The sequence below is a fragment of the Scyliorhinus canicula genome, chromosome 20 (assembly GCF_902713615.1).
Source record: "Scyliorhinus canicula chromosome 20, sScyCan1.1, whole genome shotgun sequence".
Classification (NCBI taxonomy): domain Eukaryota; kingdom Metazoa; phylum Chordata; class Chondrichthyes; order Carcharhiniformes; family Scyliorhinidae; genus Scyliorhinus; species Scyliorhinus canicula.
Genome location: NC_052165.1, coordinates 33,676,957 through 33,694,489, shown reverse-complemented (window position 1 = coordinate 33,694,489; position 17,533 = coordinate 33,676,957). Strand labels below are relative to the sequence as shown.

At 46.6% G+C, this 17,533-nt stretch overlaps 1 protein-coding gene across 1 annotated transcript in view; it reads right to left on the bottom strand.

The window, feature by feature from the left end:
- The window catches only part of rxylt1 (ribitol xylosyltransferase 1), a 46,894-nt gene extending 30,129 nt beyond the window's left edge, over nt 1–16,765 (bottom strand). The window contains exon 1 of the mRNA XM_038780429.1: nt 16,573–16,765. Coding sequence (XP_038636357.1) covers nt 16,573–16,711 — 139 coding nt within the window. The 5' untranslated portion in view covers nt 16,712–16,765. The remainder of the gene's footprint in view (nt 1–16,572) is intronic.
- Nucleotides 16,766–17,533: the final 768 nt, after the last annotated feature.

Here is a 17,533-nt window from a genome sequence, read left to right as displayed (position 1 = left end):
AAAGAGAGCTAGTGTCGCTGAAGACTGGCTAGTCACATCTGTTACCTGCTGCAGGATTTTCATCATGGAGACTTGGAGGGCATCCACTGCCACTGTTTGTAGAAGTGACCATAGCACCCAGTTTTTACTCCAGTGATTCCTTCCGGGGCTCCACAGGTGACCTCTATGGGATCTCACAAGCCTCCAGACAAGACCTGGATAATATCCAGGCTTGGGCTGACAAGTGGCAAGTTACATTTGCGGCACACAAGTGCCAGGCAGTGACTATCTACTACAAGAAAGGTTCTAATCACAGCCCCTTGACATTCAATGGCATTACCATCGCTGAAACCCCACAATCAACAACCTGGAGGTTACCATTGATCAGAAACTGAACTGGACTAGCCATATTAATGCTGTGCTACCAGGGCAGGTCAAAGGCTAGGAATCCTACAACCCTGGTCCCTGACAAACAGGAGGCATCATTCACAGCATGGTTGTCTGATGGTTGATGCAGTGCTGGATTCTCACTTAGTTGGTACCAGTGACCTCACCGTCAGCATACAGATGCTCCACATCCTCGCTGGCCAGTTGAACTGCTCTTTCCTCAAAATCTGTGAGGACCTTGAGTTCTGGCATCTCTCCATCAGCCTGGGACCTCTCCGTTTTGTTGTGTGCCAGCTTGAATGAAGACAGATGGAGAGAGTGGAAGCAGAACATGTGCCAGGGCAGATAATAAGGATGCCTGATGGATATAGGTGGTGAGTGGGACCATGGGTGCGATGAGGACACACAGAGGAGATGGAAATATGTGTGGGAGAGTGACTGTCCCTTTATCTAGCATTGAGCAAGATCCCTGTAGCTGTATGATGGATCTGAGAGCTGAGATTGATGAGAAGGGCGACTTACTCTTTCTGCACCACTGTTTAAGAAGGGAGGGAGGCAGAAGATGGGAAATTATAGGCCGGTTAGCCTGACTTTGGTCACTGGTAAGAATTTAGTGGTGTCCATTATTAAAGACGAGATCGCGGAATACTTGGAACTGCATGATAAAATAGGACAGGACTGAGTCAGCACGGCTTCATCAAGGGGAGGTCATGTCTGACAAATCTGTAATGGGTCTTTGAGGAGGTAACAAGGAAGTTAGACAAAGGAGAACCAGTGGACTTGATTTATTTAGATTTCCAGAAGGCCTTTGACAAGGTGCCACATAGGAGACTGTTAAATAGGTTAAGTGCCCATGGTGTTAAGGGTAAGATCCTGGCATGGATAGAGGATTGGCTGACTGGCAGAAGGCAGAGAGTGGGGATAAAGGGGTCTTTTTCAGGATGGCAGCCGGTGAATAGTTGTGTGCCTCAGGGGTCAGTGCTGGGACCACAACTTTTCACAATATACATTAATGATCTGGAAGATAGAACTGAAGGCACTGTTGCTAAGTTTGCAAATGATACAAAGATATGTAGAGGGACAGGTAGTATTGAAGAAGCAGGGGGGGCTCCAGAAAGACTTGGACAGGCTAGGAGTGGGCAAATAAATGGCAGATGGAATACAATGTGGAAATGTGTGAGGTTATGCACATTGGAAGGAGGAATGGAGGCATAGATTATTTTCTTAATAGGAAAAAGCTTAGGAAATCAGAAGCACAAAGGGATTTACGTTTAAAAAAAAAATTTAGAGTGCCCAATTCATTTTTTCCAATTAAGGGGCAATTTAGAGTGACCAATTCACCTACTCTGCACATCTTCTGGGTTGTGGGGAGCGAAACCCACGCAAACACGGGGAGAATGTGCAAACTCCACACGGTCAGTGACCCAGAGCTGGGTTTGAACCTGGGACCTTGGTGCCGTGAGGCAACAGGGCTAACCCACTGTGTCACCGTGCTGCCCGCACAGAGGGACTTGGGAGTCCTTGGATGATTCTCTTCAGGTTAATGTGCAGGTTCAGTCGGCAGTTAGGAAAGCAAATGCAATGCTAGCATTCATGTTGAGAAGGCTAGAATACAATACCAGGTATGTACATCTAAGGCTGTAAAAGGCTCTGGTCAGTATTGTGAGAGGTTTTGGGCCCCGTATCTAGGGAAGGATGTGCTGACCTTCGAAAGGGTCCAGAGGAGGTTCACAAGAATGATCCCTGGAATGAAGAGCTTGTTGTATGAGGAACGGTTGAGGACTCTGAGTCTAAACTCTGTTGGAGTTTAGAAGGATGAGGGGGGATCTTATGGAAACTTACAGGATACTGCAAGGCCTGGATAGTGGACGTGGAGAGGATGTTTCCACTTGTAGGAAAAACTAGATCCAGAAGGTACAATCTCAGACTAAAGGGACGATCCTTTAAAAAAAGAGATGGAGGAATTTCTTCAGCCAGAGTGTGGTGAATCTGTGGATCTCTTTGCCGCAGAAAGCTGTGGAGGCTAAATCACAGAGTCTTTAAGACAGAGATAGATAGGTTCTTGATTAATAAGGGGATCATGGGTTATGGAGAGATGGCAGGAGAATGGGGATGAGAAAAATATCAGCCATGATTGAATGGCGTAGCCTAATTCTGCTCCTATGTCTTATGGTCTAATGCACTGGGTGGCTGTCCTCTTTTGGAGGGCACTGGTGCTGACTACCTCTGCCTCCCATGCTGGATTAGTGTACTTGCTTGGTGGTCTTTGTTCAGTGTGGGTAGAGGACGTGGCAGTGGCCCTTCACTGTGTCCAGCAGACACAGTCCTGAATATTGGGGCAGCATGCTTCTTGATTTTGGCAGCCATCAATTACAACAGTTTCCTATTCCTTGAAGAGTGCTAGTTATGTGTATGGGTGGCCTTTAAATATGCTGCCAGGTGGTCCTGAAAAAGGACAAGTATCCGATGGAGTGCAGGTCTTATAGGCCCATTTTGTTGTTGAACGTGAAGGTGTTGGTCAACTGTTGGTCAAGCTGTTAGCGGGGCGTGTGCCAGACGTGGTCGTAGAGGATCAGACGAGGTTCATGAAGGGGTGGCAGCTCTGTAGTGATATTAGGAGGATATCAAATGTGGTCATGACCACTTGGGCGGGGGTGGGGGGGTACCAGAGATGATCGTATCGATGGATGCGGAGAAGGCCTTTGACAGGGTGGAGCGGCGGTACCTGTTCAAGATCTTTGGGTTGAAGTTCGTGGCTTGGGTACGGCTACTATATTCATCCCCTGTGGCGGGTGTGAGAACGAATGAGACAAATGCAGGCTACTTTGGCTGTATATGGGGACAAGGCAGGGACGTCTGTTGTCGCCATTGTTGTAAACGTTGGAGAGTGAGCGTTTGCCGATTGCGCTCTGTGCTTTGAACAAGTGGCAGGAGATTGCGATGGGGGGGTAGAGAGCATCAGGTGTCTTTATACGCCAATGATTTATTGATGTATGTGGGGAATCCATTGGAAAGGAGAAGAATCATGGACATGTTGGGGAAATTTGAGGCTTTTTCTGGGTATAAATTCAAAGTTGGGAAAAGTGCAATCTTCCTGATGAACGCCGAGGGGCGAAGTGCGAACTTGGGGCCTCTGCCGTTTAAGGCAGCTAGTGTTAGATTTCAGGCATCTAGGGATTCAGGTGGCGCATGACTGGATTGGGGATTCAAAGAGGGAAGAATGAACAAACTGTATTTACTATGTTTATTTTGTGCTATGTTAAGGTGTTTGAATATGTTTGGAATGAATTTTTTTTTAAAATAAATGGCACCCAGATTTCGAAGCTCAGATCATGGCAATGGTGAACCAGAGTCGCCTGCCTGCCTTGGAAATCTGTGCCTGCTCAATTTTGGCACAAAGTGCCGCACAATATGGCAGTAAAACCCACCATTGGCATGAGCAGGTTCAACGCCGCTGTCCCCACCCCAACATCAAACATTGCCGATTTCTGGGCCTCCCCAAATGCAAAATATTGCACACAAGTAGAAATAGGTGACACATATTTCATGGACATTGTTAATTGTCACAAGAGTTAACAATGAATCTGAAAGATCCTTCACAGACTGAATTCTCAGCATATGTACAAAATATGTCGCAAGAATCACAAAAGGCAAAACAAAACCCAAACAGTAAAAGATAAAACAGAGGAAGGGGCGGCACTGCTGTCTCACAAGTCGAGGACCCGGGTTCGATCCCGGCTCCGGGTCACCGTCTGTGTGGAGTTTGCACATTCTCCCCACGTCTGCATGGATCTCACCCCCACAACCCAAAGATGGGCAGGCTAGGCGGATTGGCCACACTAAATTGCCCCTTAAATTGGAAAAAAAGAATTGCGTACTCTAAATTTATATTAAAAAAAGATAAATCAGAGGAAATTGTCATATTAATGACTTAGATAAAAGGACTGATCGTTAGCCAAATTTGCTGATGACTCAAAAATATGTAGGAAAGCAAATTGTGCAGAAGAGTCTGCAAAGTGATAGATAGCAAGTGGGCAAAAATGTGGCAGACGTGACAGGAAGAATAAAAAAGCTAAATATTATTTAAGTGAAGAGAGATTGCAGAATGTTGCTTTATAGAAGGATGTGAGAGTTTATGTCCATGAATCTCAAATAGTATACACTTGGAGCAAGTAAGTAAGAAGACAAATGGAGTATAGGCCTTAATCGCAAAGAGGATAGAGTATAAAAGTGCAAACTTTGCACTGTATTTGTACAGGGTATTGGTGAGGCCACATTTGGAGTAGTGTGTGTAGTTGTTGTCTCTTTATTAGAGGACGGATATACCCGAATTGGAAGCAGTTCAGAAAATGTACACTGGGCTGATTCATGAGACGATGGGATTGTCTTGAGGGAACATAGAACATTACAGCGCAGTACAGGCCCTTCGGCCGTTGAACCTATACTCATTGGCACAAAGATTCTTAGGGGGCATGATAGGGTACGTGCTGAAAGGATGTGTTAAGGCTGATTCAGTTAGATTCTGGATTGACAAGGAAGTCAATGGGTATGGATCAGCCATGATTGTATTAAAAGGACAGAGTAGGCCAGAGGGGCCGAACGGACTACTCTTGCTCCTAATTTGTATGTTCAATGTTTCCCCTCGTGGGGGTATCTAGAAGGAAGGGCCTTAGTTTAAAAATAGGCTGCATTTTCTGCCAACATGGTGCCTGCGCAGTGGTACCGGGGTGACGTCATTGCAAACTAATACAGGGTTATTTTTCCTTGCACACTCCAGAATGCCTCATTTTCTTTCTTGTTAAACACGATACTAAGATAAGGTTGATAATATAAGGCAGGAGACACAGCATTAAAAATAAGGGGGGTCTCCTATTTAAGCCAGTGATGAAGAGAAATGTCTTCTCTCATAGGTAGGAAGTGTTTGGAATTCCCCTCCCCAGAGAAAGGTGGAGGCTGGGTCACTGAATATATTCAAGGATGAGTTAGACAGATCATCTGTCCAAGTATTAACGGTGGCAAGCAGAAAGTGGAGAGGGGGGTGTTGTACAGAGAATAAGGTACAGTAAGGGGCCGGAGGGAAAGAGAGGGTGGGAGGAGTTGGAAGGAGGAAAGGGGACCAACGAGCCGGTTGTGTGTGTGTGGGGGGGGGGGGGGGGGAACAGGTATTTTGGGGATTAACGGTAATTATAGGGGCATGGGGAGTAAAAGAGAATTGTGGGGTATTGGGTGTTAAGAGGGATTATGGGGGCAGAGAGAGATTAACGGGGATTTAAAAAAAAAATCATTTTTACGGGATATGGGCCAGCATTTGTTGCCTCCCCCCAAATGCCCTCGTGTAGATGGTGGTGAGTTGCTTTCTTGAGCTACTGCAGTCCATGTGGTGTAGACCCATAGTGCTGTTAGGGAGGGAGTTCCAGGATTTTGACCCAGTGAGTGAAGGAACGGCAATATATTTCCAAGTCAGGATGGTGAGTGACTATATTAATCCCTGATTCTTTGTTGCCAGTCTGGACTCAATAAAATCTGAGATGGATTAGCAGGTATCAATTATTGTTTTATTTCCACCAGTTTGCAAGGCTGACTCACACGTGGGACATTAGAACACACACAGCTGTCTTCTAAAGTTCCCAAAAGTTAGTGAGGGCTAAGACAAAGAATTCACAGCACATATCTTGATGTGATTCAATCAATTCGCATACAAGCTTCCCATAGGCCAATGTATATACCTTCTGACCTGGCCATATATCCTGATTGGCTCACTTCGCATTTTCCCAATCCTGGCCTCTTGTTACCCAGCATTTCACTATTCTCTCCACGAGGCAAAGCTCCCCTCCCCCTTCCTAGCCATGCTGTGCTCATCACTTTGTTCTCTGTCTGTGAACTCATTACCCTCAGGGTCCTACTGTCCATCATATTCGTTTGTTCACTTCCTCAACTATTCCCGGATGATGTCAGGCTTTTAAAAAAAATTTAGGGTACCTAATTATTCTTTTTTCCAATCAAGGGGCAATGTAGTGTGGCCAATCCACCTAACCTACACATCTTTGGCTTGTGGGGGTGAAACCCACACAGACACGGGGAGAATGTGCAAACTCCACACAGACATTGACCCAGGGCCGGGATTCAAACCCATGTCATCAGCGTCGTAGTCCTAGTGCTAACCACTGGGCTGTGTGCCGCCACCACTTTGTGAGTATTATTGGAGTCGCACTCATCCAGGCAAGTGGAGAGTATTCCATCACACTCCTAACTTGTGCCTTGTAGATGGTAGACAGGCTTTGAAGAGTCAGGAGATACTCACCAGAAGATTCCTAGCCTTTAACCTGCTTTTTTTAAAATTCAGGAGCACCCAATAATTTTTTCCAATTAAGGGGCAATTTAGTGTAGCCAATCCACCTATCCTGCATTTTGGGTTGTGGGGGCTAGGCCCATGCAGACACTGATAGAATGTGCAAACTCCACACTGTAGCCACCTGGGGTAGCCATGTCCCGATTACAAAATGGACACTTGCAGAGAATGAAGGGAAAATTGGACAATGCTGAGAAAGCAAGCAGGTGCAAGGTTTGTCTGTGGATTGAAGTTTGCAGCTCCCAGACAAGACCGATACTGCAAAGCCATTAGCATACTAATGAGCTATCTCCAGGGACAAAAGAGAAACATTTAAGTAAATGATACCAAAGCAGACATCCCGGCGCCAGAGGAGACTAAAAAAGCAGGCCAACAGTCACCTAGGGCCCGCCCAGCGATCAGGCAGCCACCCCTTTATTGGAGAAAATCAATACCGACAATTAGGATATGGTCCAATTAATTGGGGCCCAGTTCAGGGCCCGTCCAAAAGCGCATGAAGCCCCATTGGGGTATAAAGGAAGCCCCCAAGCAAGAATCGTTCCTCTTGGCCTTGGCTCTCAGCAGCGAGAGACCTGCCCAGCTTCTTGGCCTTGGCTCTCAGCAGCGAGAGACCTGCCCAGCTTCTTGGCCTTGGCTCTCAGCAGCGAGACCTGCCTAGCAGCTGCACCAGACAAGTAAGTCCAAAGTCAACGCACGCTACGAGATAGACGCTCCTAGCTACTATTCTATACAAATTCGATGCCAGCTGCCTCAGAACCAGACAACGACCATTGTTCCTCTGACTGAGTGGGCACCCCAAGCTAAGTATAGGCTTTTAGTAGTAGTGATAGTTTAGTTAGTAGAGTTTGTGCATGAGTATAATTGACTGTGTGTAAATAAATTCCGCACCTGAGGAAGGAGCAGTTTGAAAGTTTGTTTGAAACAAACCTGTTGGACTTTAACCTGGTGTTGTAAGACTTCTTACTGTGCTCACCCCAGTCCAACGCCAGCATCTCCATATCTTCTAAATAAATGAGTATTGATTTTGAACTTACTAACTGGTGTATTGAGTCTTTGATCAGTATTCGGTTTTGAACCTTGTGGCAGTATCAAAAAGATACCTGCCGACTCTTGAGCAAGCATAATTAGAATTAAGGATGGCGACCATATTAACCGTCGTAAACAGAGCCAATTAAGGAGAGCATAACGTGCAACAACATGGACAGTGACCCAGAGCTGGGATCGAACCCAGGTACACGGCGCCGTGAGGCAGCAGTGCTAATCACTACGCCACCCCACCTCTGACTTGCTCTTGTAGCCACAGTATTTATATGGATAGTCTAGTTTAGTTTCTGGTCAATGGTAACCCCCAAGATGTTGATACCAGGAGATTCAGTGATGGTAATGCCATTGAATGTCAAGGGGAGATGGATAGATTCTCTCTTATTGGAGATGTCATTGTCTGGCACTTGTGTGGTGCGCATGTTACTCACCACTTATCAGCCCAAGCCTGGATATTGTCCAGGTGTTTCTGCATTTGCACATGGTCTGCTTCAGTGTCTGGGGAGTCGTTAATAGTTCTGATCGTTGTGCAATCAGTGAACATGTGCAATCATCAGTGAACATCCCCACATCTGACCTTGCGTTGGAAGGGAGGTCATTGATGAAACAGCTGAAGATGGTTGGGCCTAGGAAACCACCCTGAGGAACTTGTTCAGTGATGTCCCTGGACTGAGATGACGGACATCCAACAACCATTTTGCTTTGGGCTAGGTATGACTCCAACCTGTGGAAAGTTTCCCCTGGTTCCCCAGTTTTGCTAGGGTTCCTTGATGGCACTGTTGCTTCACAGCGCCAGGGTCCCAGGTTCGATTCCCGGCTTGGGTCCCTGTCTGTGCGGAGTCTGCACGTGTTTCCTCCAGGTGCTCCAGTTTCCTCCCTCAAGTCCCGAAAGACGTGCTGTTAGGTGAATTGGACATTGTGAATTCTTCCTCCTTGTATCCGAACAGGTGCCGGAATGTGGCCACTAGGGGCTTTTCACAGTAACATGTCTGCAGTGTTAATGCAAGCCTACTTGTGGTAGGGCGGCACGGTGGCAGAGTGATTAGCACTGTTGCCTGCAGCACTGAGGTCCCAGGTTCGATCCCGACCCCGGGTCACTGTCTGTGTGCAGTTTGCACATTCTCCCTGTGTCTACATGGGTTTCGCCCCCACAACCTAAAGACGTGCAGGTTAGGTGGATCGGCCATGCTAAATTGCCCTTTAATTGGAAAAAAATAATTGGGTATTCTAATCTATTTTTAAAAAGCCTACTTGTGACAATAAAGATTATTGTAGCCAAGAGCAGTTACTCTCACCTCACTTCTATAGTTGAGAGTAAACTGATAGAGCAGTAATTGGCCAGGTTGGATTTGTCTTGCTTTTTGTGTACAAGACATACAAGGACATTCATATTGCCGGGTAGATACCAGTGTTGTAGCTGTACTGGAACAGCTTGGCTAGGGGCGCGCTAAGTTCTGGAACATAAGTCTTCAGCACTATTGCCAGAATATTGGGCCCATAGCCTTTGCAGTATACAGTGCCATCAGCAATTTTTAAAAAAAATATTTTTTTCCAATTAAGGGGCAATTTAGCGTGGCCAATCCACCTACCCTGCACATCTTTGGGTTGTGGGGGCAAAACCCACGCAAAGACTGGGAGAATGGCAAACTCCACACACAGTTACCCAGAGCCAGGATCGAACCTGGGACCTCGGCACCATGAGGCAGCAGGGCTAACCCTCTGCGCAACCGTGCTGCCCTCCCATCAGCAATTTCTTGATATCTTATGAAGTGAATCGAATTGGCTGAAGACTGGCATCTGTGATGCTGGAGGAGAGAGAGACTGATCATCTACCCTGCACTTCTGGCTGAAGATTATCGCAAATGCTTCAGCCTTGTCTTTTGCACTAATGTGCTGGGTTCCTCCATTGAGGATGGGGATATTTGTGGAGCCTCGTCCTCTAGTGAGTTGTTTAATTGCCCACTACCATTCACGACTGGATGTGGCAGGACTGCAGAGCTTAGATCTGATCCATTGGTTTTAGGATTGCTTAGCTCTGTTTATCACTTGCTGCTTATGTTGTAGTCATGCAAGTAGACATGTGCTGTAGCTTAACCAGGTTGACAATTCATTTTCACTGTGCCTGATGCTGCTTCTGGCATGTCTTGCTGCACTCTTCATTGAACCTGGGTTGATCTCCTGGCATAGTCTAATGGTAGAGTGGGGAATATGCTGGGCCGTGAGGTTATGCCAGGCCACAACCCAAAAATTGTCGAGTGACAATTCTGTTGCTGATGGCCCACAGCACCTCATGGGTGTCCAGTCTTATTTTTAAAATTTAGAGTACCCAATTATTTTTTTCCAATTAAGGGGCAAGTTAGCGTGGCCAATCCAACTACCCTGCACATCTTTTGGGTTGTGGGGGTGAAACCCACGCAGACACGGGGAGTGTGTGCAAACCCCACAAGGACAGTGACCCAGAGCCAGGATTCAAACCCGGATCATCAGCGCCGTCGGCAGCAATGCTAACCACTGTGCCCACGTGCTGCCCTTGGGGGAGGGATGTGTCCAATCTTGATCTGTTAGATCAGTTCGGAATCTTTCCCATTTAGCACGATGGCAGTGCCACACAACACGATGGATGGTATCCTCAATGTGAAGACCGACTTCATCTTCACAAGGACTGTGCGGTGGTCATTCCTACCAATACTGTCATGGACAGATGCATCTGCGACAGGCAGGTTGGTGAGGAATGAGGTCTGGTATGTTTTTCCCTTACCACCTATCGCAGAACAAGTATAGCAGTTATGTCCTTTAGGACCCAGCCTGTCATGGTGCTCCTGAGCTGCTCTTGGTGATGGGCATTGAAGTCCCCACCCAGAATACATTGTATCCTTACCACCCTCAATGCTTCCTCCAAGTGGTGTTCAACATGGAGGAGTACTGATTCATCAGCTGAGGATGGACGCTACATGGTAATCAGCAGATTTCCATGCCCATGTTTGAACTGAAGCCATGAGACATCATGGGGTCTGGCACAGATGTTGAGAACTCCCAAGACAACTCCCTACAGACTGTATACTACTGGAACATTATCTGCAAGGTATGATTCTGTCAGTATGACTATGTCTGGCTGTTGCTTGACTGGTCTGTGAGACAGCACTCCCAATTTTGGCACAAGCCCCCAAATGTTAGCAAAGAGGACTTTGTAGGGTCGACAGAGCTGGGTTTGCCGTTGCCCGTGCCTCAGTCGATGCTGTGGTCCGTCCGGTTTCTTTCCTTTTTATTGACTTTGTAGCGGTTTTGATGCAACTGAGTGGCTTGCTAGGCATTTAAAAGTCACTGATATTGCTGTGGATCTGGAATCATATGTAGGGCAGACCAGGACTGCAGATTTCCTTCCAGAAGCCCCAATATTTTATTTAAGTTGTAAGAGTGTGAGGAAAGGATACTGTGCTCCAGGAGTGATTTCATGCAAAAACAAACTTTATTATTAACTCAGAATTAAACTAACTTTAACCTCTGTACGGGCCCTTCCTATTGATTCCCTTATTTCCTATATTTTGCCATCATTTTTGATCCATGGATCTCTGTGGACATATGCCTTGAAGTCAAACATGGGAAATGAGGAACACAAAAGTTGCAAAATATTTTACTGTACTAATTTTGATTCTGAACAGAGAACTTAAGACTTTATGGCACCCAAGAGATTGGAGGAATTTGGTTCAATTCTTTGGCTAAGGACAGTATTCGGCCCGGGAACAGGCAGTGATTGGGTTCTGTCAGGTGGGGGTTTTGAGAGGACCCAGCATCAGAAAAGCTCCTGGATACTGTGAGGAGATCTTGTGTGTTGCTCTCTTTCTTACAAATGCTTCTTGTCTGTTGTTTCTGAATCTACAAAGAAGTCTAGAGTCCCTGATGAATCTGCAGCAAAATCTTCCAGACTGAAAGCAAAGATTGAAGGCCTGTACTGAAGGAATCTAACTGGAAGATATCCATCTGAAACAGAGACTTTTATCCGTTTACTTTTAGTATTTTTACAAACCTCTTTCCCGTCCGTTTGTCTGCTGTGCGCGTGTGTGTCTAGCGTGTGTCTGTATACACACACACACACGGGTGGGGCAAGTTAAAAAGGTGCATTGGCAATGACTTCAGGTAGTTTTAATACTTTGAGTTAATTTCAATTGTGGTGCAACTCAGGTCAAGTAGGGCTGGAATTCACCGCATGCTGGCCCAGGGTGTTGTAACACCCTCTAAAGAAAATATGGCTTACAATTACCAATTAAACAATGCTAACAATAAAATGAAACATTTATCTCCTAACTACTATCTTTATATCTCCAATTATCCCATCTCAGGACAAAATTAACTTTCAAATACAGTTCGCAAACCTAGGAATACTTGACTTCATAGAGATGTCTTTGACAAACTGCTTTGAGATCCTTCAGGAACCAGCTTGCAGATCCTGGTCGGTGTCAAAATGCTGTTTAACTTTCCAGCATTTGGCAAAATGCTCTGGTTCTGTTCACACTCATCTGGAACTCTGTACTAGTCTGTTCACAGACAGATCTAAACTAAACACCTGACTGTTTCAGTCCTGGCTCCTCCTATTAACCACATCATCTCTATCCCACTTTACTTGTTTATGACCATCTGACTAAATCTAAACATATCTCTAATTATCTACTCGCCAAAAAGCCTTTGGTCTATAAACAAAATATCATTAGCCAGCAAAGAATATCCATGACTGGAATGAATTATAATCTTATTTTGATGATATTTTAATTGCACCCCTATAGCCCCATCTAGCCATTCTTTTTTAAGATTAGGGCCAATCAAGGATAGTAGTGGAAAGTTGTGTGTGGAATCAGAGGAGATAGGGGAAGCATTAAATGGATATTTTTCGTCAGTGTTTACACTGGAGAAAGACAATGTTGTCGAGGAGAACACTCAGGTTCAGTCGACCAGGCTAGATGGAATTGAGGTTCAAAAGGAGGAGGTGTTAGCAATTTTAGAAAATGTCAAAATAGACAAGTCCCCTGGGCCAGATGGGATTTATCCTAGGATTCTCTGGGAAGCCAGGGAGGAGATTGCAGAGCCTTTGTCCTTTATCTTTATGTCGTCTTTGTCGACAGGAATAGTGCCGGAAGACTGGAGGATAGCAAATGTTGTCCCCTTGTTCAAGAAGGGGAGTAGAGACAACCCTGGTAATTATAGACCTGTGAGCCTTACTTCGGTTGTGGGTAAAATGTTGGAAAAGGTTATAAGAGATAGGGTTTATAATCATCTTGAAAAGAACAAGTTGATTAGCGATACTCAACACGGTTTTGTGAAGGGTAGGTCATGCCTCACAAACCTTGAGTTTTTTGAGAAAGTGACCAAACAGGTGGATCAGGGTAAAGCTGTTGATGTGGTGTATATGGATTTCAGTAAGGCGTTTGATAAGGTTCCCCACGGTAGGCTATTGCAGAAAATAAGGAAGTATGGAATTGAAGGTGATTTAGCGGTTTGGATCAGTAATTGGCTAGCTGAAAGAAGACAGAGGGTGGTGGTTGATGGCAAATGTTCATCCTGGAGTTCAGTTACTAGTGGTGTACCGCAAGGATCTGTTTTGGGGCCACTGCTGTTTGTCATTTTTATAAATGACCTGGAAGAGGGTGTAGAAGGATGGGTTAGTAAATTTGCAGATGACACGAAGGTCGGTGGAGTTGTGGATAGTGCTGAAGGATGTTATAGAATACAGAGGGACATAGATAAGCTGCAGAGCTGGGCTGAGAGGTGGCAGATGGAGTTTAATACGGAAAAATGTGAGGTGGTTCACTTTGGAAGGAGTAACAGGAATGCAGAGTACTGGGCTAATGGCAAGATTCTTGGTAGTGTAGATGAACAGAGATATCTCGGCATCCAGGTACATAAATCCCTGAAAGTTGCCACCCAGGTTAATAGGGCTGTTAAGAAGGCATATGGTGTGCTAGCCTTTATAAGCAGGGGGATTCAGTTTCGGAACCACAAGGTCATGCTGCAGCTGTACATAACTCTGGTGCGGCCGCACCTGGAGTACTGCGTGCAGTTCTGGTCACCACATTATAGGAAGGATGTGGAAGCTTTGGAAAGGGTTCAGAGGAGATTTACTAGGATGTTGCCTGGTATGGAGGGAAGGTCTTACGAGGAAAGGCTCAGGGAATTGAGGTTGTTTTCGTTAGAGAGGAGAAGGCTGAGAGGTGACTTAATAGAGACATATAAGATAGTCAGAGAGTTAGATAGGGTGGACAGTGAGAGTCTTTTTCCTCGGATGGTGATGACCAACACGAGAGGACATAGCTTTAAATTGAGGGGTGGTAGATATAGGACAGATATCAGAGGCAGTTTCTTTACTCAGAGAGTAGGGGTGTGGAACGCCCTGCCTGCAACAGTAGTAGACTCGCCAACTTTAAGGGCATTTAAGTGGTCACTGGATAGACATATGGATGAAAATGGAATAGTGTAGGTCAGATAGGCTTCAGATGGTTTCACAGGTCGGCGCAACATCGAGGGCCAAAGGGCCCGTACTGCGCTGTAGTGTTCTATGTTCTAAATGTAAATTTAGAGTACCCAATTATTCTTTCCCTCCAATTAAAGGGCATTTTCTAGCGTGCTCAATCCACCATCCTGTACATCTCTTTGGGTTATGGGGGTGGGACCCACACAGACACAGGGGGAATGTACAAATACTCACTGCCTACATTCATAATATTCCCTAATGGACATTAGTGAACCAGTTGTAGGTTTTTTTAATGACAATCAACATTGGTTTCAAGATCATCAGGCTTTTAATTCCAGATATTTATTCAACTTCCACCACCATTATGGGGCTATTGGGGGTTAAAGGGGAGCATATACAGGCATTGGGGTTAAAGGGGATAATGTGGGCATTGGCAGGGGTCAAAGGGGATAGCGGGATAATTGGGGAGTTAAAAGGAATTATGGCCGTATTGGGATTAAAGGGGATTATGTGGGCATGGGGATAACTGGGAAATTAAAGGAATTATGGGTCCACTGGCATTAAAGGGTTAAATGCAATGGGTTTTGGGGGAATCATAGGAATGGATGGGTTAAGGGACTTTAGGGGGTATTGGAGTTTTAAGGAAAGTATGGGGCACTAAAGGATATTGTGGGGTAATTGGGTGTTAAAGAGTATAATGGGGGTTAAAGAATTGGGAGTTAAAGAGGATTATTGGAGTATGGGAAGGGGAGGGGGGATTATTGGAGTATGGGGAGGGGGTATTATTGGATTATTGGAGTATGGGGAGGGGGTATTATTGGAGTATGGGGAGGGGGTATTATTGGAGTATGGGGAGGGGGTATTATTGGAGTATGGGGAGGGGGTATTATTGGAGTATGGGGAGGGGGTATTATTGGAGTATGGGGAGGGGGTATTATTGGAGTATGGGGATTGGGTATTATTGGAGTATGGGGATTATTGGAGTATGGGGAGCGGGGGGATTATTGGAGTATGGGGAGGGGGGGATTATTGGAGTATGGGGAGGGGGAGGGGGGGATTATTGGAGTATGGGGAGGGGGGGATTATTGGAGTATGGGGAGGGGGGGATTATTGGAGTATGGGGAGGGGGGGATTATTGGAGTATGGGGAGGGGGGGGATTATTGGAGTATGGGGAGGGGGGGATTATTGGAGTATGGGGAGGGGGGGGGGATTATTGGAGTATGGGGAGGGGGGGGATTATTGGAGTATGGGGAGGGGGGGGATTATTGGAGTATGGGGAGGGGGGGGGATTATTGGAGTATGGGGAGGGGGGGGATTATTGGAGTATGGGGAGGGGGGGGATTATTGGAGTATGGGGAGGGGGGGATTATTGGAGTATGGGGAGGGGGGGGATTATTGGAGTATGGGGAGGGGGGATTATTGGAGTATGGGGAGGGGGGGGGATTATTGGAGTATGGGGAGGGGGGGATTATTGGAGTATGGGGAGGGGGGGGATTATGGAGTATGGGGAGGGGGGGGATTATTGGAGTATGGGGAGGGGGGGGGATTATTGGAGTATGGGGAGGGGGGGGGATTATTGAAGTATGGGGAGGGGGGGGATTATTGAAGTATGGGGAGGGGGGGATTATTGGAGTATGGGGAGGGGGGGGGATTATTGGAGTATGGGGAGGGGGGGGATTATTGGAGTATGGGGAGGGGGGGATTATTGGAGTATGGGGAGGGGGGGATTATTGGAGTATGGGGAGGGGGGATTATTGGAGTATGGGGAGGGGGGGATTATTGGAGTATGGGGAGGGGGGGATTATTGGAGTATGGGGAGGGGGGGATTATTGGAGTATGGGGAGGGGGGGATTATGGAGTACGGGGAGGGGGGATTATTGGAGTATGGGGAGGGGGGGGATTATTGGAGTATGGGGAGGGGGGGATTATTGGAGTATGGGGAGGGGGGATTATTGGAGTATGGGGAGGGGGGGATTATTGGAGTATGGGGAGGGGGGGGATTATTGGAGTATGGGGAGGGGGGGATTATTGGAGTATGGGGAGGGGGGATTATTGGAGTATGGGGAGGGGGGGATTATTGGAGTATGGGGAGGGGGGATTATTGGAGTATGGGGAGGGGGGGATTATTGGAGTATGGGGAGGGGGGGGATTATTGGAGTATGGGGAGGGGGGGATTATTGGAGTATGGGGAGGGGGGGATTATTGGAGTATGGGGAGGGGGGGGGTTATTGGAGTATGGGGAGGGGGGGGGGTTATTGGAGTATGGGGAGGGGGGGGGGGTTATTGGAGTATGGGGAGGGGGGTGGGGTATCTCGGGTATACGCGCGGTGGGGGTGGAGGGGACCCAGCTCCTACCTTTATTCCGCGCTCTGGGAGTGGACACGCGGCGGGATCCCCGCTCCCCTTGGAAAAAGACGATGTAAGCAGCGTAAATGGAAAACAAGCAGTAAAGAAAAAGCAGGGAGCCCGCCGCCCGCTTCCACAGAAACCTCATGATGCGGGTGTCTCGAGCCGGCCCATCGCCGCCGGCAACCCGCAGTCTGGAGCCTCCTCCCCGCAACAAGCGGCGGACAATCCGCCCTCCGCCAGCACCGCCACCTGGCGGAACCTACCCGCTGCTACCCGCCTGCAGCCACCACAACTCAAACTGCATTGACCCAGCAAACAAGTAAAATCAACTGTTCTGTAGTTCAAGCAAAAAATATAACGTCCATAATCAAAAACAGCAAATGAGTAAATGTTATCTATAACGATTCCTCTATTGAGACCTATAACTGTTTTAAAAAGAGGTGTATTTCTTCAAACCACCAACGGAAATAGACCACGGTGGAAAAGATTTCACTTTTACTGTACCAAACAAATTAAAATCAACAGAATAAAACCTTACCTCACAGGAGCTGATGCATTGAACTAAAGAAAATGTATTTTTGCATTTCCCAATGCAACCAAGATACATCGCACAACACCTTTGGCTGTACAGCACTTTTCCAGCATATGAGGGCAGCACAGTGATACAGTGGTTAGCACTGCTGCCTCACGGCACCAAGGTCCCAAGTTCGATCCCGGCTGTGGGTCACTGTCCGTGTGGAGTTTGCACATTCTCCCCATGTGTGCGTGGGTTTCGCCCTCACAACATAAAGATGTGAAGGCTAGGTGGATTGGCCACGCTAAATTGCCCCTTAATTGGAAAAAAATAATTGGGTACTCTAAACTTATATTTTAAAAAAGATTTCTTGCATATAATAATAAGCAAAACATTACAAGAACTATTCCAAAATTTCTCGCAGCCTCACTTCTCCCTGCCACACTAAGTCAA